The sequence below is a fragment of the Pongo pygmaeus genome, chromosome 8 (assembly GCF_028885625.2).
Source record: "Pongo pygmaeus isolate AG05252 chromosome 8, NHGRI_mPonPyg2-v2.0_pri, whole genome shotgun sequence".
NCBI lineage: Eukaryota > Metazoa > Chordata > Mammalia > Primates > Hominidae > Pongo > Pongo pygmaeus.
Genome location: NC_072381.2, coordinates 96,612,856 through 96,637,589, shown reverse-complemented (window position 1 = coordinate 96,637,589; position 24,734 = coordinate 96,612,856). Strand labels below are relative to the sequence as shown.

Genomic DNA, 24,734 nt, shown 5'->3' with positions numbered 1-24,734 from the left:
TTACATTATAACTGAAATTATCCATAAATAAAGATTTAAAAATAGAAAAATTGATCCAATATTTCAAAATTTTCAATTTAATTTTTTCATAAAAATTAAAGTTTTATTTTAAATTATTAGAAAAAGGTAAATAATAGCATGATTAGAATGATTTTCTATATTTTACATAATAAATTTTCTATTCCTTTAAAACCACAAATTTTCATACAAATCTAGGCCGGCATAGATTTGATATAATTGTCATTATTTAAAAATTATTAATAAAAACTATCCCATTGTTCACATAAAGAAACTAAATTGAAGGGTTAAATAACTTATCCAAATTCACAGAGCTAGTAAGTGGCAGAGCCTGGATTCGAATTACTGCTTCTCTGACTATGTTGTAAAAGCTTAGGAGCACTGCAAAGTGGGTAACATGTGTCTGTAAGGAAAGAAAAAGCTAGATGAAAAAAGGAGATGAGTTATAAAGGTAGAAGGAAACCATATTTAAAAGTAAGAATAGCATTAGGAGGAGAGAGACTGTGCAGGTAGAAAAAAAAGATGATTTAGCATTAAAGGACAAGATATTAATAACTTTATACTTACAGGCATAATTTGACATAAGTCGTCAACGGTAACACTGCAGATGCCTACTGGTATATTTTGATCACTAGGAATGATGGGAGGGCTCAATAATTTCTTGTAACAGCAGGGAGGGAAACGAATATCCAAGGTGATGCTGTTATAAACAGCTAGTCCCATAAGCTTTGCATACTAAATGTTAAGCATTAACATAAAATCCATGACAACAAATGAGTTCTGAATTATGCATCAGTCTATTTTTTGCATACTTCTTTCAGATTTAACACTGACTTTCTAATTAGTATCACATATTTCCTTTCCCCTCTTTATTTCCCCTTTATTTTACATAATATAATTCCTTGATTACAAAAAGTCATGTAAAAAGGAGTGGTTTAGTTGATAGTATGCAATGATTTCCCTAGAAAAGTTTATCTAAGGTCACAACAGGCAGCAACTTAAGACTTGCCTGTAATTATTTTACAGAAAACATTTTCTAAATTTAAACAAAGGTGTTGGCAATTTTATAAGCAGCAGCAATGGTTTATTCAGTAGATCTCACTGTAGAATACTGATTTTGGAGATAGCCATTTTATTTATTTTAAAATTAAAAACAGACTATGTGTGAAGAAAAGAGCTAAACTGAATAAACATATGGATATAAACATGCTATTGATAAGCTAATAGGATAGGTAATTTCCAACAGTAAAACTTGAAAGACTTATGTTACTTGGAGTTTCAGTGTCAAAGTTAAAAAGCTACATGTTACAAATTTTGCTCAGGATTATTTATTAGTTATATGGTGGAATGTAACTTATCCATTTATGGAAAGAGAGGTTTTAGATTAAATTTCATAGTATTTCAACAGTCAATTATTATATAAAGTTATTAAGGAAGTAATTCATTTTATAGGATCATAAGGAAATCTAAACATATGAGCTGGGTAAATTACTGAAAATAACTTTTAAAAATTGGAAGACCACCAAAATTTCAATTTGCTAAGGTGTAATGAAGGCTGATAATAAGGCCTTATACTTCAAAATAATTGTATTAGAAACACAATACTGTCAGAACTACTAGAACGACACATCTTTGGTCCTGAAATTTTAAAACTGGAGATATATATGAAACCAACTATATTTCTCAATGTTCATACCTGTTATTTCTCAAATTTCAGTTCCCAACCCCTTACCTGACCACAATCCACTCTCATCTCACATTTCTCCTATATAGTATTACGCTTTTTACAGCATCAATTTAGCTTTCTATAGGTTTTATATCTGTGTGTGTGATAAACACACATAATAATGAGAGTAGCAATTATAATTTTTAGATTTAATTGTTTGACTTGAAATATAGAATATCTAAACATGCTTAATATACTCTTTTGGGTAATGACTAAATAGAAACTAATATCTATTGCAAAAAAACAATGAGCAATTTCATGATTTTATGTATAGTATCACTTAAAAATATAACTAAGCTATAATACTTTAGTGTAAATATTAGAGTCAAAATATCATCCAAATCTAAATTGTGATATATGAATATAAAGCATGACAAACATATATGTATGAACATATAAATAGCTCATAGCATAGTGACAAGCATCAATGATTAGGCCCTTCAATGAAGATGAAACATTCAACAAATGATTACTGCAGATACTAGAATATAAACAGGAGTCTCAGAATTGTTAAGCGTTATTCTCTTTGTAGAATTTAGCACTTTGGACCTTTAGACACAACAATATATACAAAATTTCAAGTTTAGTTTACTATCTTAATGTGTAGTTTGTTCCCTACTACCCTTTCTTTTATTAATCTGGTCTCTCAGTTTCCATATATATGTCTCATAATTTATTCCAAAAGATTTAACAAAGGCAGACATTCAAAGATGGCTCTTCATTCATTTTCTGATGGCATTTTCTGTAACTTTCAGTGCGCTTGCTGCTGCTTCTCTACCAAGCCCAGCACAATTTAGCCTTTTTTATTCTCACCATTCTCTCAGCTTATAATGTCCCACCACTCTCACCAGCCATATGTTAATCAAATGTAATTGTTCCATTTTTTAAATCTCTATCCTCTCTGGGAGAAATACATTGTATATTTTCCTTCTCAGAACTCCTTAGTACTTACTGCCATATGGTCATTTGACTCTGAGAACAGATTAAGAGTTCCCCCCCACCCCTTTTATACTTTCTTATCTCCAGTGCTTATTTATTTACTCTTCCCTCCTTTCTTCCACAAACAATTACATTTCTTGGAATCTAAAAAGCTAATGTAGAAGGCATCTTGTCCAATCTCCTACCCAATGCAGAAATGCCCTCTACAATATACCTGATAGGAAATCAGAGGATTGCAAATGGATTTATAAAATTTTTAAAAATACTACAAAATAATACTATATGCTTTAAATATTCCCATTCCATTCAATTTTTATGGATGCTTCCTTTATGTTTCAGGATTTGGAGGCATATTAAAGAGCTAGATTTAATTCTCCCAATTTCAATTCAGTAAACTGAGGGAAATGAGCACAAAGTGAAAGAACAGAAAAAAAATACTTCATTATAAATGGGAAATACTTTGATTTTTTTAAAAAAATGCCTTAAATTAGTGATAACTTCAATTATATGTGAAATAGGAAAGAACCATTTTTATTTTGAGATAAGGTTTTCAGAAAAAAATCAAACTCTCATTTCTTTCAATTAAGTCTACTGACATATATTACACATAATGAAGATTACTGAAAATCTAATAGTACATTTGACAATAATATTTAATTTGGATAAAACGGCTAAAGAAAACAGTTTTCTAAAATACAGATAAAATCTTTAAAAATCTCTAATCTATTAGCACCTCCTAGTGGAAAGTTTAAAGGATACAATTCCAACCAATCGGAATTCAGAATAGTTATCACATTTAAAGCTGCTAAACCAATGGCAGTGTGAATCCTTGTGATATGTAAACATGCCTAAAAAAGCACACAAATAATTTTATTATTAACATGATTGACTTAAAAAAATCAAAGTGGTAAACATGTACATGACATCTCATCTATTAGAAGCTAATCAATTCAACAATAATTCTGTTACAAACCATCTTTCAAGTTAAAAATTTTGGATTATTTATGGGACTATATATTTGCAAATCTCAGCAAATATAAATATATATATTAAATATATAGGGAGAACATTTTATTTTCCTGAACCAAGGGTAGAAACAGGGTAAAAAGATAGAAACTAAATGAATCAGATAACTTTATAAAAAGTGTAGTTTCATAGATTATAAATTATGATCAAAATTAATTTTGAGGATATCTGGAGACTTCAATTTATCACTGTCATCCCTATTTCCCATCACATACACATATAGAAAAGAAAACTAAAGAATAAGGAAAACACTGAAAATTCTCCTTTGAAAAGTTTAACAGATAGTAAGGATTATACAGCTAGTTTCTGTAAAATAAAAAATTTCAAAGGCTTATTTTTTCTTAAAAAATTAATTTTTATTAATTAATGAATTCTTATTTATTAAAATGACCCATTAATGAAAGAGGCTTTAAATGTTACTATAGAGCAAACTATAGTTTTGTGTTTTAATTTCAAATGTTTTTTATTTCAATGACAAATTAAATTTTCATGCATTTGACTTTTTCAGAAAAGATATGGATGTTTCCTCATAAATGTTTACTTTTAATCTTGATACATTTTGTGTAGGATTCCCAGTAAGAGAATCAACTCATCAACAATTAGGTCAAACAAGTTTTTAAAATGTAAATAACAGTCTTTAAACAATTATTCAACATTTATGATGGACAAAAAGTCTGTAAAATCATAGAATAGGTTAAAAATAAGGGTGACTACTTGACTCTAACAATTATGAAGAAACACAGTTTATAAAAATTAGATTACATACTTACCATAATCTGGATGAAAAATTTGACGAATTAGAAGAAGGAACCATTCTTTAGTCAAACCACCCATATCCAAACCAGCTTCCCCTACAAATGTAACTTTTAACTTCTTTTTCAAATCTGCTCTTTTCCGGGTTAGCTATTTGAAGACATTATACAGTAGAGGAGAACAAAGAGCAGTGAAAAGAGAATTAACATTTTTAATTCTGGGAAATGTGTTAGGCAGTCTTTAACTTATTTGCAATGCTACAAAACTCCATCCCTCCATTTATCCAATAAATCTGCCAGACACTGTGTGAGCTAGGTGTTTACTATGTCTTATAGATCAGGAAACAGAATTAGAGAGGTCAGGTACTTCGCCCAAAGTACTACCTCCTGGTATCTACTGCCTTCAAATTTTTAATTTAGCACAATATAATTCATTTCTTTTTTTAAAAAAACTCCCCTTCAATGCTAAACTTTAAAAAATCACATAGCTAGGGCTGGGTGTGGTAGCATGAGCTGGTAATCCCAACTACTTGGGAGGCTGAGGTAGGAGTATGGCTTGAGACCCTGAGACCAGGAGTTTGAGGCGGCAGTGAGCTTTGGTTGTACCACTACACTCCAGCCCGGGTGACAAAATAAAACTTGTCGCAAAAAAATAAAAAATAAAATAAATAAATCACATAGCTGAATCAGCCATTATCTTCTAATAACCATATTAACATCTAGCTGAAGCATTTTTTATGATAATACATGAAAATGCAATCGAAGTATGTTAGAACCTGTATAGACCCAATATACCCTGTAGGTCAGACCTCTAATTTTATAGATGTGTAGTCTGAGACCTGGAGAAGTTAAATGACTTGTTACACACATAACCAGGAACAAAGGTGGGTCTGGAATCTAGGTTATATACTAAGAAACATGAATTACTCATTTAAGTGTTCTACATCAAATCCTTTTCTAGGGAATTAACAAACTATTAATAAACATACAAACATGAATATAAGACAATTATGAATACAGATCTGATTTTAACTATGGTATCAAACTTTACAGAAGCTTGGTATGCAACAAGATCTTCAAAAAAATTTAAGGAAGTACACTTATTGGCATACAGAAATAAAAAAGTTTACTACGATTTTTATAATAAATCATATTATAGAATTTTAAGCTTTAATTAATATCATTTTGGAATAAATTATACCTCATCAAGTGAATCGCTAACCAGATGTGTCCGTCTTACTTTCATATTTAGAAATAGCATATTCATATCAGGTCTCTGTCTTCGAGATACTTTATCCACCAGACTTTGCTAATTAAATAAGAAAGTAAACAGTTTTGCTTTTACTTATACTATAATTTCATTTAAAACATTTAAACACTTTAGTAAAAATAACAATTATTACCTATGCCATTTCTTATATAAACAATTTTATAGAAATCAATTATACACATTTTGATTTGTGAAAATGGCTTATTATTATTTCATTTTGTAACAATGATAACCAAAGGGGATCCAAAGTGGAGGACCAAAAATAATTCACCTTCTATAATAAAAAATGTTGCATCACAGTTTCCATATGTCTCATCTCTTAAACAGCAAAGTTTTCTGTTTAATAAATACAAATATAAAATGGGAACATTCAAAACAAGGTATATATTCCTGATGATAAACCTGGACTTAGGATTTTTTAGATATTGAATTTTCTTTAAAGGTACAATTAGTCTACTTTACAAAAGTGACTTGTCAACATGTATCAAAGACCATAACAATATTTATATCCTTTATCCCAATAATCCTTCCACTGAGAATTCTAACTTAGAACATATTTTATACAGTACAATGTTTATCACAGCATTATCTATAAAAACAAAACTTTAGAAATATCTTAAGTACATATCCAACTAATGAAAAAAATGATGGTCATAAAAACTATGTAAATAGTACAAGGAAGGTACACCTGAAGAAAGTAGGAAATAAAATTGTGTTTACAATACTATTTCAACTCGGTTGTCTTTTAAAGATAATATAGAACAAATATCAAAAGAAAATTTACTAAAATGTTAATGGCTTTGCTTGGGGGATAGAGATATGAGTGATTCAAAATTCTTTTGTCACCGTTTTTCAAAATATAAGCAATGAATAGGTAAAAAACAATATATTTAAAAATATCTATAAGGAATATATGTCATTTGTCATATAAAATCCACATGCTTATATATTTATCTAGTCTTTATTAGACTATATCTTTTTTTGGTAACAATGAAAACTATTGTGCAGATTAAAGATAAACATTTCAGACATTTTAAATACATGCAGCAATTTGCTTTAATAGATAAAATTTTAGTATCACAAATCTACAATTTAAGGCTACATATGATTTTGAAGATTAGTATAATAAAACACTAATTTGGAGCCTTCCCCATTTCTCCCATATACAATGCTAAATGCTATTAACAGCCTTTTATTTCTGTGTCCTCACTTATCAAGGAAGTCTGCATTCCTAGCATAGTGTCCTGTGTTACAGACCGTTTTTTCCTACCTTTTCCTATCTTCTGTTCCCAGTCTAGCTCTTGGGCAGCTGTCACATTGGAAATAACTAATAAACAAATTTATGCTAGGATGCTAATGGCAAACAAGATTAGTAGCTACTCCTCCCATCAGGAATTCATATTTACTGGAAAATGCTCCAAATGAAAAAATAACCCAACAATGATACAATTCTCGACAGTGTGACTGAGGAACTTATTTTAGGTTAGGAAACCAATTTTGTATATTTAGATTGTACCATATAAGCTCTTGCTTACACTGACTATTTGTAAGATTGTCCTTGTGTCAAAATAGTCACCAGTCATTAATTCCAAGTGATATGGCAATTTATGAGTTAAAATGTTGGGAAACACCCATAAAAAACCGATAATGCCACTTAGCTCTCAATGTCAACTGTCTACTCATTCGTTTGCATGCTCTGTAGAAAACTTAGCCTGTCACAGAGTCTACACCTGCCATTCTCCTTCTTTAAAGTAGAAGAAAAATTCCACAAAAAGATATTTGATATCCTGTGAGTGACACAGAAAAAACTGTTTAGTCTTGCTAGTTTAATACAAACTAGCTCATTCTGTTACGTACAAAAGCACTGTAGATTTTGTCTTACAAATATAAAAAAGTCATAGACCAAGGTGAAAAAATACTAAAAAGGCACATGACATTGTACGAGTACAACTAACAGAAAATGTCAGAATGAGTAGCTATACAGCTAATCATTGAGCCAATATCTACCCAAGATCAAGTAACAATTCTGGTGCTGAATATACCTGTTTAAACTCATTCTTCAGGGGGGTAGTGTGGCTTTGGAATTCCCTTGATAGGCATAGGCAATAAAATTTCTTCTAATATTCCCATATTCAGTATAAGATGACTTTGGGATGTCACCAGTTACTCAAATCTTTTGTCCTTCTCTGTGATAGAAAGAAATACTCACCTTCTGGGAACTGAATTACTGAAGAATAAACATTCTTATTTTTTATAGCATTTTGAAGTATTACAATTTATGCTTTAGGATTCTTTTTATACTCTTGAACAAGATGGAAATCATTTCTTTTTACTCTATATTTCTTTTTCAATTAAGAAGACCACAGCCAAGCTTCCCTCTTTTAAAATTGTGAGCAATCATGTAACACAAGCAGATGTTTGAAATACATAAGCACTTAAACATATAGTTTAGAGTTCTAACAGAAAAACTCACTGAATCTGATATTTATTAGATAAAGTACATTACTGTGCGGAGCTGAAACACAAGGGATAGGAAGTGGTAAGGACAGACTGAGAGATAACTTTATACTGCTCTACAATTTGCCTAAACTCAGTCTGATTGCTATCCCCAGCCTCTTTGGGTCTCCATGCATTTTGGTTTTCTAAGAACCAATAAAACATCTTTCACCTTCTTTGGGCATATTTCTCAGTTCTCCAAGACACACTTTTTGTTACATTTTCTAATTTTTCGGTTGTTTCTGATTTTCATAAAACCTAGAAAATGTTTCAGTAGTTTTGAGTGGTTTGCCTAATGACACTCTGCCTCACTGCAGTTCTCAATGCTCTGCTGGTTATCTAAGGTTGGTGGTATGGTATCTGCAAAACGAGGTCCAACAAGCTCTCAGTAATTTGAATCTGTGAGAAGCATTTACTCTTCCTACTCTATTTATAATATAATGAGAAGTTGATCAGAAGAGATGAGAGTTATCTTGTCTCCCAAATTGTAAATAGTTTTTAAGCACTTTTTGGGTGAGTATAACACGAATTTTGCTTTTAACGTTCCTGATTATGCTAGAACAATTCACAAGACATTTAAATTATTTATTAAATTATTTACTATACTGATTATAGTCAGCATAAATATGTTTTTATAGCTGACTTACCCTTGCGATGTTTATCATCTGTTGCTCTGAGTCTCTTTGAATAATGATTTTTTTTGCAGCTACAGAAATAACGAATGGGTACTGACAGAAGGAAAACCTGCTCAACAAGTGAAAAAAAGAAAAAGCAAAATGGTATATTTTTAACAAAATTATACTAAGGGAATCTAAGGTACCCCTTGTAGCAATATAAAACATTACTTTTGGATTGTGTTTTACCATATACAAAATGATTGTATGTGTATAATTTCTTTTAATTCTCACAGCCATGTGAAGAATGTATCATTACTAGATGTGCAATGCCTTTATTCTCTGCAGAAGCTACATCAAAGGTTCTGAATGTGTGCTAACCACTTACATTGTCTATACAAATGATTTCATTGCATATCATCACCTGTGAACAACATGGCCAGCATCAGAACCAGGAGGGAGAAGTGTTGATTAAGTAGTACAGAAAACCCAGGTGCTCAAAATTAATATAAGAATCCATCATTATATGGTGACTTCTGATGTGTGAGTTCCAGAAATGAAAAAATCTAACAATAACTACAGTATGTAAAAAGTAAAGTAATATATTTAAGACCAATAAAAAGAAATCAGAAATGTATGTTACATTTAGTATTATATTTAATGGTGTGGTAATAGGAAATGGTATGTATTTGTAATTACACATTATAATCAAAGGTTATGAAAATAACCCCGCCTGGGCTAGAACATTCTATGCTACGCACAAAAGCCACAAACTACAGAGATAAATGCATTTAGAAAGAATGAATATGGCAGCAATGACACTTCAGGAGTTAGAATGCCATTCAAAGTGACTACAATGAATCTATCAGTTACAGCTGGAATCCCTCTGGGCATAGTCAGGTGGTACAACTGTGACCACTGAGAAAAAAGGCATTATTAGGAAAATGGATATAGCCTTAGTGTAATGAAAGTGAGATGGCTTTTACCATGGGACAAAATTGTTAATAAAAGTTGAGGGTTCAGTACTGGTGTATAATTAGTTTGAATCATTAATGCTAACAAAAAAATTGGAAATAAAAAGAAAATGCAATGAACTCAGTAAGATATATATTAGTTTTATTATGTACTTTAGGACAGGGGTTCTCAACCTTTCCCTTGTTATGCACAAGAGAAATGATACTTTGTGAATGATACACTGAAATGAACAGATGAGGCTGCTCATGGCCAGAGGTCACTTGCCATAGGGCTACTGTTCCCCTCTAGGTTCAGGCTGGCTACCCAAGGGTTGATGGGATCCTAGGATTAAAACCCTAATGTAACTCATTCTTGGTACACCAGTGTTGTGGCACAGTGGTTAGAGGAAGCTCTATATTAAAAGATGTTGTTGTCAGTGAAATATGCATAATAATTCTTGGCGTTGTTTTGTGGTTGTATCTACAACACATTACAATTATATTAAAATGGAAGGAAAAAGTATCTTTGTAAAATAAACGTTGCCAAGAAAATATCCATCTGGGACTAGGGTGCCCAGAACTTAAATTCTTATGCTTATTCAGTTCTGAGTGTTCAGATGTGAACTGAGATGTGTCTAGAAGGCCATTCTATGTTTCAGGCCAATTCTGATAAAGAGGGTCCCTGTAAAGTTTAACCAATTTACAAACTAATCTGGGGTTTTGAGGTTACTTATATCCACACTGTATCTCTTTACTCAGATTCCTCTACAATTAAATGCAATCTCCTGAACATCTCATGACCTGAGGATAAATTATGTTTGGAATAGTCTTGCTAGTTTAATCCAAACTAGAAGTGTGGATATAAAGTGCAGTGTATTAAATAATTTGGTGACTGTTTTACAAATCTATTAATTATTATAATAAATAAGCTGTGGTAAGGCCCTTTCTCTGTAACATCTACTGTTTTTACATTGCACCTAATGGACAACCACTTTTTCTTACAGAAGAAATGAGAAATGAATGTATGTGTGTGTCTGTGTGTGATCAATATATTAGATCATGCATCTGCAAACCATGGGCCTGAGACAAATATGGCCTACAACCTGTTTTTGTAAATAAAGTCATTTGGGACACAGACATATCTATTCATTTACATCCTGTCTAAGGCTACTTTTGTGCTAAAATAGCAAAATAGAATCTGTGTAACCTATAGTGTTGAAAATATTCACCATCTAGTTCTTTACAGAAAAAGTTTTGCTGACCCCTGTGCATAGAATAGTAAGAGATAAGAGACTGCATATTAAGATAGAACCTCTCCCTTCTTGAAAAATGCTATTAACCAAACCAAAACCAAATTAACATGTACATAAATTCAAAATGTAGCAGAAAAAGAAAATACTTTAATAAATATGATATTTCAAGGCTATCTGAACTATATTTATACATTTATATGTAAATGTATGTGTAAACTTTATATAAACTTAAAATCTAGTCATTCTTCTGAATAGTATTTCATTTAGGTGGATAATCAAAGGAACTTTTGTTCATACCTGTGAGAGTTTCCAAAGTTTTGCCAAGTATGATATTCTTCCATGAGATCAATGTGATCCAATGTAGAATTATAGAAATCAGTATAAGGAATAAGGGGAGGGTGAACTAAATTGTTTGCAGTATCTGTAAAGATAAATTCTAACATAAAGTCTTTTTCCAACATGTACAAGATTCATTCTAATAATAAAAACATCATTTTAATGTCTACAAGACAGCCTTGACCTAGAAACTCCTATTTTAAATAAATGTAGCTCCAAATGAAAGGGGTAATTTAAAAATTGTGGTTAAAATGCAGCCAATAGTTTCTTGCTTAAAAAAAAAAACTTGTGGTGAAGGATTATAATAGTATTAAAGGGAATATGCAGATGGCCATTTACTCCTATTTCTGTGTGTTCTCTCTTAGGGGTCCTAGCTCATATGCACTTAATTGCCATAATACAGAACACTGTCCACTAAAAGACATAAAGCTTTTTTCATGCTTATAAATTATGAAATCTATTATCAAAGTAGAAAATAAATTACAATTCTTTCCTTCACAGAAATGGTTTAAAATTTAAGAATGCCTCTATAGTCTTTTGAAATCCTTAAGAAATATCCCTAATATGTAACAAAAGAAAAGTAAAAAATGATAGAATAATAAAAACCTACTAAGTAAAGCCAACACTTTAGCAGCTGATGGAATCCACCAGGAACACTTTGTTACAGGTGGAAATTCTTCAGGCTTTGCAGGAAACAGGCGTAAAGAAATAAATTGCAGCAATCTCTCTACCAATTGTTTGAACCTCTTCTGGGACAATCTGGTAAAGATTTCAAAATAATTGCAATCAAAATTCACATTTTCTATTTCCAAAATTATCTGTTAGATATTAAACTACATCCTAAGCCACAAAATTTTAGACTATTCCCCAAATTCTATTTCTTAAATTGCCAAACATTTGAAAAGATACAAAATCTTACCTTGAATACTGTCTTAGTTAAATGAGAAATAAACACCAAAATTACTATAAAGTTAGTAACAAACATTTTAAAGACTTTCAATATTCAGTCTTCATTATTCACAGATTCTATATTTCCAAATTTGCTAACTTGGTAAAATTTAATTGTTAATCCCCAAATCAATACTTGTGTTTTCATGGTCATTTGGGGACATGTGAAAAATGTTAGTCTCCTGACATGCACATTCCCAGCTGAGGTCAAAGTGATGTTCTGCCTTGTTTTAGCTCAATACTCTCTCTTTGTAAGTGTCCTTTAAGCAATCCATTTAGCTTCATGTTTTTCACATTTTGGTGCTTTTTGTTGGTGATTTTGCAATTTCAAAATGGCCAAGCGTAGTGCTAAAATGCTGTCTAGTGTTCCTAACAAGAAGGTTGTGATGTGCCCTACAGAGAAAATATGTATGTTAGAGAAGCTTCATTCAGGCATGGGTTAGAGTGCTGCTAGCCATGAGTTCAATGATAATGAATCAATGACTTCTATTAAATGAAGTGTGTCTTTAAAAAAAACACTCATAAAGCAAAATTATATATTGATTGGCTGACAAAAATGTGATCAGAGGCTCACAGGAACCTAACCCTGTATTTCCCCTTGAAGCAATGGTTCTGTATTTATTAATTCCATGTTTGTGGTGACATTATAGAATATAACTACTATGAATAATGATAATTTACTGCATTTAAAATTTCTTTTGGAAGTATTTTGCCTTTCTACTTTTATCAGTCATGGAGAAGTCATTGTTCATGCGGGTATAGTTCTGTGAAAAAAGTATTATGCTTTTACAAATTGATATTGATGGCTAGCCTATATTTTACAATGACATTTTTAGGTAAGGAGAAAGCGCCATTTAAATAATGGTGAAATTTATGAATTTACAGATAGAAAATAAAAAGACATACATTAAAATAGTAGTGTCTGAGCAAATGCAGTCACCATCTTTGAGATACATAAAAAACCAATAATAGGAATGTGCTATATAAAAAGTGAAAGCAGTAGACAGAAATTCTCAACAGCTTGTGCAAACAAATTGGTTACTTACATTAAAAACAGATTTTTAATTATCCTTTATGTAGTACTAAAGTAGATTTTTGTAACTGGCTTTTGAAGCATTGTGAATATAAGCACCATTTCTAAAGACCTGAAAATATTTAAATATATTTTATTGTAAAATTACTAATACCAAACTTAAAACTGTGAGACTATAAAAGTTCTTAATATCATAGAATGATTTACTTTTTAAACCAGTGAACTAGGAAATGATGGTCAGCTTCCACTAAGGTAGCTATCTGTCGTAGCAAGTGAGCATAGATGACATACGTAGATGTGTTATTAAACTGAGGATTCTGAAAAAGATATTAAAGATAATTGTGTTAAAATTCTGTTAACATGTAAAAGGAAAGACAGTAAGCTTAATAAGTAAGTGGTAAATTCAGGAAACAAAATTTGAGATTATAAAATAACAATAACCTATTTGTTATTTAATTAACAGAGACTTTCATTTACACTGCGGCTATATAGTGAAAAGAGCATGGGCTTTAGAGTTAAGACAGATCTGGGTCTGAGGGCTAGTTCTACCACTTACTAGCTATATGCCCTTAGGCATGTTCCTTACACTTTGATTCTCAATGTCCTCATCTGTAAAATGGGATTGATATTCTCTATCTTAAGGGTTGTTTTGAGTATTGAAAAAGAAAATGTATATAAAGCACCTTCATAAAAAGTGCCTTCATAAATGGTACCAATCACTATCATCCAATTAAAAGCAAAAAACCTGGGTGTTCCTTGATTAAAAGCTAGAAAAACGAAGTAAAAGTTGGTTGTGAAACTTTTGCCATTGTAAAATGAGTTAGCCTCATATATCACAAAGAACAAGGTGGAGAACCACATACAGCTTCTGACAACTTTTAAATAATAAAGGGACACTGAAGGAATACTTGTAAACTAAGAAAAACCTTTAGTTATGTTTCCAAAATCTAAAATTCTAGCACAATGTACATTTCAGCACATCATGGAAAAAATAAATATTATTGAAAAAACCTCCTGAAATTGTGAAAAATAAGAGAGCACCATGTGTTTTTCAAAACTGACTTATTGACAGAACAACTCAAAATCTGGGACTGACCTCAGCTGATAACTTCATCAGGTAATCGCTCTTGAGAAGAACAAAATATGAGCAGAGCTTATGGCTGACCAATATACTCACCTAAAATCTGAGCTTCGTGTCATGTTTCTAGCTTTTACTATCTCTACATATGTTTATTCTTGAGTTTTGGCTCTTTCTCCTCTTACCTCTCTATTTTCCCTCCTTACATTTCTCTTCTTAACTACCTCTTCGTCATTTTCCCCCCTTTTCCACTTTTTCCTCTTTCCTCACTTTCTCTATCCCTACCCTGTATATGTTCTTTCATTAGACATATTGATATTATAATATCATAATACTGTACTAAACACTATACTTATTTAATATAGTTTTCCTTACTTTTAAATGAGATAATATACATGGACAACTTTTATAAATTGTAAAGAATAATGCAAATGTATTAATAGTATGCTAGCTATGGTAATAATGTATTTCTTCCTCAAAAAATAATAAAAAGTAAAAATTGCTTTTCATTTGTCTGGATCTTAATTTCTTTTTGTATCTATTAATCTGTATCTATCAAGAGGAAAAAGTTCATCATCTTTGCTTTATAACAAATTAAAAAAAAACCTTTTATCTTTCCATGAGAATTCTAATTGAAGTTACTGAAAAATACATAGTGAAGTGAAAAACCTACTAGATGGGAAAATAAAAGAAAATCCTGAAGCCTGTTAAAACTAGTTACAAGAAACAGGTTTGAAAGGAGGAGGAAGTGCTTCCATTCTGTTTGTTCCTGAATACTCTCGCAGGAAGTAAATCAAAATTTTAATCTCACATGTAATTTAGCTTCTGATTATTTATTTGTTATGGCTTTAATCTTATTTTTCTTACTTTTTAAAATCTTACTTATCTTTTAATCTTACTAATCCTGCTTTTAAAAAAATCTTCTGGTTACAGGTAACTATAATTCTAAAAAGAATCAATAATGTTGCCCAAAATTATATTTAATATTTAATATCATTTCACATACACATGTAGAGATTGAGATCTGACTTAGACAACTTCAACTAGGTTCTGGTTCTCTTACCTGTAAAAGTATAAAATATGCTCTAAGATCATCTTTTGTTCGTGGACTGAAAAAGAAACAAGGGATGAATGTTTAATCTCATAGCATCTAATGAAAAAGAACAATAAACTTTTCTATGAAGATTGAGTTGAGAAAAGCCAAAAACTAGGATTAAATTAATATGCATTATTATTGAGACAGTCCATAATATGCTGAAAATACAAGTGCTTCTGTGCCTCTCCTAAGCTGATTCTGAAGATAACTAAAGACTGAGCTAACTAGGCTATAACATTTTGTGAGGTAAATATGATTAACTCTGGAAGTAGTTAGGTGTGTAATAAAAAAATCATCAATTCTAGAATACTTATGTTTTTGTTTTAATAAAGGATAATCTTAAGAACATTTATGTATTAAAGAAAGAAAATATGCTTGTGTTTCTAGGTTCATTCCTAAAGTGATGTAGAAATGTCTGTAAATCAAATCATACTTTAAATACATCCAGTATGCTTCTAATGGAAAGAATCATGAAAAGTAAGTAATTTTTTCCATCTTAATATGAATTCTCATAGTATCAGATTTGACCAAGAGCTTTCATTATTCTCAAGGCTAATGAGTGTTTCTTGCCTGCTCAAGATCTATTTGGTACATTCTCACAGATATCTGGAAGTAACTTCTTCAATTGAAAATGGTTCACCTCTATGACAACCAGATGCAATTCATGATTCCTAACTGGGTCCTGGATTGAAAAACAAAACCCAGATATTAAAGCTTTTGTTATTCTCTATGCTGACAAGTGTTTCTTTCTTGCCTGCTCAAGATGTATTTGTATATATCACCTATTCCTCCAAGTCCTTTCCTATCCTACCTAGAGCTTCATAATCTTGGCAAGGTCATTTATGCCTGCATAAATTATCAGGCATGCACAATAAATTGTACGAGTAGGTTTGATTTCTTAGATTTTTTTTAATGATATTTTTACTATAATATTCAGGAAGCAGCTAACTCCCAGTTTGGCCTTAACCCTTCAGTCCTCAGACACTTAACTGAGATGTAACAGGGGTTTCATCTTTCTGAGGCTAGTAACTGATTTTCTGAAACGTGAGATATAGGAAAATATAATACAAAAAGGTCAATTTTCTTATAATAAGCAAGAGTTTCTAACAGAAAATCAGGCAAATCTGCAATAAAAAATGGCAAAAGTAGGTGGAAAACTTATAAAAGGATAAATAAAAATAGCAACAAATGATAAAATGTTAAGCTTATTAGTATTAAGGAAAAGTAAATAAAAATGAGATCCACTTTTCATTTATTAAATTAGGCCAAGTTTTGTTAAAAGAAGATACCAATGAAGTCTCAGGCCCTCTGCTGTTAGAAGTATACATTATCATAACTGCTTTGTAAATAAATCTGACAAAATGTATTAAGTGTCTTAAAATGTTTATACTCTGATGCAGTAATTATATTTCTAAAAAAATTTTTACATAAATGCTCAGAAAAGAAGATTTTTGTACAAAATGTTCACTGTGGAATTATTCACATTAACAACCATTCTTGGAGAATGGTTAGGTAAATTACAGTACATTCCTATTCTAAGTTATTAGTCAGACATTAAAAGTGTGGTTTAAGAAGGAAAATGCAAACAAATTACTAGAGTAATAAACTAAGAAAAAGACCATTAAGTTAAAAGTCACCTGAAACGATACAGTATGGTTTTTAAAAGATGACTAGAAAAACACTGTAAAATGTTAACATTTTTTACTTTCTTCTTTTTTTTGAGACAGTCTCACTCTATTGATTCTGAAATTTATGTTACAGATAGAAAATAAAAAGACATACATTAAAATAGTAGTGTCCAAGCAAATTCAGTCACCATCTTTGAGATATATAAAAAACCAATAATAGGAATGTGCTATATAAAAAGTGCAGGCAGTAGACAGAAATTCTCAACAGCTCAACAGGCTGGAGTGCAGTGGCATGATCTTGGCTCACTGCAACCTCTGCCTCCAGGATTCAAACGATTCTCCTGCCTCAGCCTCCTGAGTAAGTTACAGGACTGTGCAACCACGTCTGGCTAATTTTTGTATTTTTAGTAGAAATGGGGTTTCACCATGTTGGCCAGACTGATACTTTCTTCTTTATACTTCTCTGCCTTCTCTATATTTTCTATAATAAGCGTGAATTTCTTTCAAAATCAGAACAATTAAAATATTATTAAAATATATATGGTACATGTAACATTACATTTAAGAATTCTACTAGGTATTACTTTTAAACCAGACTTGGCATTCCTTTGGCTTTAATAGAAGTTATTATTTAAATAATACACTTTTAATATAAATTTAAATATGTATTTTTAAAAGTACATTTTTATATTATGCATATTCATGGTTCAAAATATTACCAATTAAATTGTGCATGATTCCTTATATAAGAATCTAATACCTAGTTCTGAGAGAAAAAAATATTTTAGTAGCTGGCTTTAGGTGTCCCTATAATAGAAATAAGAAAAATTTAACTCTGGCTACCAGGAAGCCCAAGGCTAAATTTAATGCTAATTATTTCAGTTAGGTTACTGATGTAAGTACTCATTCCATTTTTGTAAAGCATATATATCTGCATAGAAAAAACTTTACATACAATTTAAAAGAATTCACAGATCTTTTTATGCCCATCTATAGATCCTACTGAGAGGTCACAAATCTCAAGTTACACAGCTTTGTTGTAAATGGCTTATAATTCTTTTCTCATCTATGTTATTATAACTCAACTAAAATATTTTCTGAGAGTAAAATACATACACATATCCCTAAAACCTAAAGTATAATAAAAAAAAGATATATGATGTGTAAGTTAGACATCTATATTGATTAGCTAAATATCGAAAATATTAGTTTACCCTTTCCATTCTCGTAACAGGCTGTTAATGATTCCCTTTAATACTGTCTTCTGAATGTCTTGAGGCTGTAGGCAAAAGAAAACAGTAAGGTAATTAGGATTACCAACTTAGGTGACGTTTATATGTTAATTATATTTACAGATCTGTTTCAATAATTAAAATCAGACTTGATGACTCAGGACTGACACTTATAATAGTACTGATTTTACATTTAAGAACTCTAGAGAGCATCAATGACATAAGAATATAATGAGAATATCCCTGGTATGTGTAGTGTACAACATGCACAAACATATATGGTGGTGGTTGATGACCAACAGAATTTTTATATAACTGGAAAACAATTTCACTTTCCTTGACCTGACAGGACAGAGTAATGAACATGAATCCAAGACTAACATGTTTATTAACATAATATTACCATTCTAGTTTAATAATCCAAATACTAAAAATCTTATTTACTATCAAACATCCCAAGAATAAATGAAAATAAAATACATCTAGATAATACTTTAGTTTATAAGAGAATAGAAGCTTTATTAACAAGAAACTTCAAATAATCAGTAAACTTTGTGTCATGTTATATGAAAGAGGCAAATGCCAATACACATATATTATGCTTTTATTTAAAACCACAACCATTACTTCCAAGACATGTCTATCAGCACTCATTCAGCCTAGCTCTTATGTCATATACACATATACGTATATATATTTAATACAGCATTCCTTTCTCTTCCTCTGCTTACAGTAACCCTGCACACCCAGAGAGTACCCCTGCTCAACCACTTAGTGTTTACCCCTGAGCAACAAAAGCTGCAGGAGAAAAACCAAACAAATGTGCTGACTGGACATACTTTATGACCACAAATCTCAAAAGGACACTCAATACCACTGACAGTCCCACAACATTTCTATAGTTCACTTACTTCTCTACACTTCAAGACAACTATATTTCAAACCTTCTCATTCCTCAAATCTATAACACCTCCTTCCCAGCATCATTCCTAGCTATGACCTTGCTACACACTTGGCATCTGCGTTGGACCCACAGGGGTTTTCATCCCCTCCCCATCCCGAGCAGCCTCTTTGCTAGGATCAAGACGACCACGCCCCAGCCAAGGACAAGGCCTCACAGGTGCTCATTGTCCACCCGCAGGCAGGTGCCCACAGAACTTCAAGAAGACGGTTCTCATCTCACTCCTCTCGCCCTTTGCCCTCATTGAGAAATCTAGCCACAGTTTGACACAGGGACGGAGAAAGAAGCCAGCAACAGGAAAGGGCAAGCATCTCTGTCACTCAAATGCTGGCCTTCCTGGCCAAGTCCCCTGTTTGGCACTCCTCCCCGGATGCCCGCGGTGGTGGCATTGTGCCATATCCTGCCTGGGCTCTGGCCTCTGTTCTGTCCTCCCTCTTGCTCTGTCTGCCCTGTTTCTGAGAAGCCTAGGGGCTTCTTAGTCTGGCTCAATGTCTTCAACAAAGAAGACTTCCCAGTCCATCAGGGAGAAACTTCATGGGGGTCCTTGTCATGATTGTTTCCCTCTCCCAACCTATTTCTGGGTGATTGGGCAGGTGTGGTGATCCTGGAGCTCTGGGCTTCCATACCTGTCTGGGACAGGGAAGCTTTCTGGGTCTCAGATGCACCCAGCTAACAGATTCACTGTCCCAATGTAAATTCTACCAATTTGCCTGCAACTGCACTTGACCAAGGCCAATCCCTTCATTTGAGTCCTACATCCCATCCCCTCTCATAACTTTGTCAAGGACATGGTTATTAAAGCTTTTTCTTATCTCTCCTGTATCATCCGTTTCTCTCTCTCTACTAAAACATTCCTATCAGTATAACAATACAGACTACATCACTGGCACTGATTTGCCATTCTTCTCCACTTTGCTCTATGCCCTCAGAGGCCAATTCTGAAGGACCTTATCAAAAAGACTCCTTTGCCTTCTTATTGGGGTCAGCTAACAGAAAGTACTAGCAGAAAAGAAAAGAGAGTGAAGTTGGGGTATTTGTTCCCTCAGGTCCCCACCTGCAGGGTCACCATGGGATGGTTGTCATGGGTCGGCTGTGTCCCTAGAGTGAAAGTCCCATCTCCTGTAAAGCAGCCCCCTCACCCACGGTTCATCTCTAGATTCTCCCCTGGGCACTGTGCTGTCCTTATGGTCTCACTTACTCTGCTAACTTTGTAAATAACCCAATTTACCAATTTGAGTGTGTTGTCTGTTTACTACCAGGACCCTGACTGATGTATTGCCTTTATTTAAAACATCTCGTTTGGGCCATCTTCTAGCTACCACCTCATTTCTCTGCCTCCCTTCATAGTGAAAGCTCTCAAGAATTATCCATACTATCTCTTCTCATTGTCTGTCTGTCAACTCATTCCAAATGGGCGTATTAAAGTCTTACTAGACTCTTATTAAAGTCATCAATTATCTATAGCTTATGAAAGACAATGGTCAATTCTCTGTCCAAACCTTACAAAATGTCTCAGCAACATCTGACAAGGTGGACTACTCTTTTCTTTTTTAAACACTTTGATCTCTCCTTCGCAAATGCCTTATCCATCTAATTAAATGGCAACAGCATCCACTCAGTTTCTTGTCTTTCTTGCCTTTGAGTGCCACATTCAATGTACCGGAAGTTTTACTAGCTCTACTCCATAATATATGAGTCTGAACATTTCTATTTTCATTGCCAAAATTGCTAATCCAAATATCAACTTTTGCTTCAACTACTACAAGGCCTTCCTAACTCCTTTCTCTTGACACACTACAGACCATTTTCTGCTAATCATCTAGAGAGATCCTTCTTAACTATAAATGATCCCTGCTTAAAACACTCAATGACTTTCCATTACAATACAATTAAACTTGCATGGTCATATGCAGTCTCATCTCTTACCAACCTAGTCTCCTCCTTTCTCCCTAATTCACCAAGCTTTAGTCTCACAAGCCTTATTTCTGAATTTGCCAATTGTGTTCCCTTCTCAGGGCCTTTTTATTAGCTGTCACTTCTGTTACTGTGCTGCTCTCACAGATATTCTCATGGTTTGAGTTATTTTCATCATTAAGACCTCAGTTGTTGCCTTACAGAGGCCCTCCCTGAGCTTCCTAGCTAAAAGCAACCACTAATCACTCCTTATTACATTGCCCTATCTTCTCGAAACACTTATCAGTATCTGAAATTATCTTTCTTCACATTTGTTTTCACATTTATTTTCTATCTGTAACCTGCCCCCAATAGAAATTAGAATATAAGCTACTTAGAGCTGTATATGACATGCATTTTTGTTTAACACTGTATCTCCAACGCCAACACAATACATACTCACTAACTGCTCAACTCTTTGCACACTTAAGTTGAATCCTTCCAAGGTGCAAATAAAAATCAACCTCTTCTGTACAACCTTCCCAATTCCAGTGATTTCTCCCTCATCTGATCATCTGTAGTATTTACTTTCCTAAAGGCCGTATCTTCTGAAGTTAGTAACAATGATTTCAACTTCCTTTGGGTTAGAAGGTGTCTGGTATATATTCTATATACCCCTACTTTCAACCTTTTTAGGTATCTCTTGTGCTTAGCATGGAATATAATTTTTAAAAATCCAAAGTGATAGTCTCTTCTAACCAGTGAGTTTAGTGCATTTATATTCGTTATTCAATTACTTATTCCTAGATTTGGACTTGTTTCTGCAATCTTACTTTTTGTTTTCGTTTAACTCACTTTTTAATGCTTCTTTTTCCCATTCCCCTACTCTCCAGTTAAGAAAGTTATTTGCTCCATTTGCACTATCTTAGAGGTTACATTCAATTTCTTATTATTCATAGTTAACAAGCCTAAAGTTAATATCCTACTCTTTCTTTAGAGCATCTTACAATACTTTTAATTCCAATAAGCTTCCTCTACTTATGTGTTGTTATTCTCCCATCTTTTGGCTTTTTCTTCTTAATCACACACATTAGACATCAATTTTATGCAGGCATTTTTTAGGGTGACACATAAATACAGTTGACCCTTGAACAACATGAGAGTTAGGAATGCTGACCCCCAATGCAGTAGAAAAATCCATGTATAACTTTTGACTCCCCCAAAACTTAACTATCAATAGCCTACCGTTGATCAGAACCTCGCCAATAATATAGTCTATTAACACATATTTTATATGTATTGTGTATTATACACTGAATTCTTATGATAAAATAGAGAAAAGATAATGTTATTAAGAAAATCACAAGAGAAAATATATTTACTATTTATTAAGTGGAAGCAATCATCATAAAGGTCTTTATCCTCTTTATCGTCACATTAAGTAGGCTAAGGAGGAGGCTGAAGAGGAGGAGTTGGTCTTGCTGTCTCAGACATGGCAGAGGCGGAATAAAATCTTGTGAAGAAAGTCATTGGTAGCTTGATGGGGATGGCATTGAATCTATAAATTACCTTGGGCAGTATGGCCATTTTCACGATATTGATTCTTCCTACCCATGAGCATGGAATGTTCTTCCATTTGTTTGTATCCTCTTTTATTTCATTGAGCAGTGGTTTGTAGTTCTCCTTCAAGAGGTCCTTCACGTCCCTTGTAAGTTGGATTCCTAAGTATTTTATTCTCTTTGAAGCAATTGTGAATGGGAGTTCACTCATGATTTGGCTCTCTGTTTGTCTGTTATTGGTGTATAAGAATGCTTGCGATTTTTGTGCATTGATTTTGTATCCTGAGACTTTGCTGAAGTTGCTTATCAGCTTAAGGAGATTTTGGGCTGAGACAATGGGGTTTTCTAGATATACAATCATGTCATCTGCAAACAGGGACAATTTGACTTCCTCTTTTCCTAATTGAATACCTTTTATTTCCTTCTCCTGCCTAATTGCCCTGGCCAGAACTTCCAACATTATGTTGAATAGGAGTGGTGAGAGAGGGCATCCCTGTCTTGTGCCAGTTTTCAAAGGGAATGCTTCCAGTTTTTGCCCATTCAGTATGATATTGGCTGTGGGTTTGTCATAGACAGCTCTTATTATTTTGAGATACATCCCATCAATACCTAATTTATTGAGAGTTTTTAGCATGAAGGTTGTTGAATTTTGTCAAAGGCCCTTATTTAATTGGAAAAAACTACTTTAAAGTTCATATGGAACCAAAAAAGAGCCCGCATCGCCAAGTCAATCCTAAGCCAAAAGAACAAAGCTGGAGGCATCACGCTACCTGACTTCAAACTATACTACAAGGCTACAGTAACCAAAACAGCATGGTACTGATACCAAAACAGAGATATAGATCAATGGAACAGAACAGAGCCCTCAGAAATAACACCGCATATCTACAACTATCTGATCTTTGACAAACCTGAGAAAAACAAGCAATGGGGAAAGGATCCCCTATTTAATTAACGGTGCTGGGAAAACTGGCTACCCATATGGAGAAAGCTGAAACTGGATCCCTTCCTTACACCTTATACAAAAATTAATTCAAGACGGATTAAAGACTTAAACGTTAGACCTAAAACCATAAAAACCCTAGAAGAAAACCTAGGCATTACCATTCAGGACATAGGCATGGGCAAGGACTTCATGTCTAAAACACCAAAAGCAATGGCAACAAAAAGCCAAAATTGACAAATGGGATCTAATTAAACTAAAGAGCTTCTGCACAGCAAAAGAAACTACCATCAGAGTGAACAGGCAACCTACAAAATGGGAGAAAATTTTCGCAGCCTACAAAATGGGAGAAAATTTTCGCAACCTACTCATCTGACAAAGGGCTAACAGCCAGAATCTACAATGAACTCAAACAAATTTACAAGAAAAAAACAAACAACCCCATCAAAAAATGGGCAAAGGATATGAACAGACACTTCTCAAAAAAAGACATTTATGCAGCCAACAGACATGAAAAAATGCTCATCATCACTGGCCATCAGAGAAATGCAAATCAAAACTACAATGAGATACCATCTCACACCAGTTAGAATGGCAATCATTAAAAAGTCAGGAAACAACAGGTGCTGGAGAGGATGTGAAGAAAAAGGAACACTTTTACACTGTTGGTGGGACTGTAAACTAGTTCAACCATTGTGGAAGTCAGTGTGGCGATTCCTCAGGGATCTAGAACTAGAAATACCATTTGACCCAGCCATCCCATTACTGGGTATATACCCAAAGGACTATAAATCATGCTGCTATAAAGACACATGCACACGTATGTTTATTGTGGCACTATTCACAATAGCAAAGACTTGGAACCAACCCAAATGTCCAACAACGATAGACTGGATTAAGAAAATGTGGCACGTATACACCATGGAATACTATGCAGCCATAAAAAATGATGAGTTCATGTCCTTTGTAGGGACATGGAT

The 24,734-nt window shown here is 33.0% G+C and overlaps 1 protein-coding gene across 3 annotated transcripts in view; it reads right to left on the bottom strand.

The window, feature by feature from the left end:
* HECTD2 (HECT domain E3 ubiquitin protein ligase 2) overlaps positions 1–24,734 on the bottom strand; it is a 99,266-nt gene that overhangs the window by 11,707 nt on the left and 62,825 nt on the right. For 2 of the 3 annotated variants that reach the window (XM_063669983.1, XM_054435595.2), the window contains exons 6-15: positions 18,381–18,445; positions 15,506–15,551; positions 13,572–13,681; positions 11,994–12,142; positions 11,345–11,468; positions 8,875–8,971; positions 5,663–5,770; positions 4,480–4,612; positions 3,443–3,531; positions 586–753 (exon numbers count right to left, since the gene is read on the bottom strand). In XM_063669983.1, coding sequence (XP_063526053.1) covers positions 586–753; positions 3,443–3,531; positions 4,480–4,612; positions 5,663–5,770; positions 8,875–8,971; positions 11,345–11,468; positions 11,994–12,142; positions 13,572–13,681; positions 15,506–15,551; positions 18,381–18,445 — 1,089 coding nt within the window. The remainder of the gene's footprint in view (positions 1–585; positions 754–3,442; positions 3,532–4,479; positions 4,613–5,662; positions 5,771–8,874; positions 8,972–11,344; positions 11,469–11,993; positions 12,143–13,571; positions 13,682–15,505; positions 15,552–18,380; positions 18,446–24,734) is intronic. The other variant, XM_054435596.2, reaches the window with a different exon arrangement.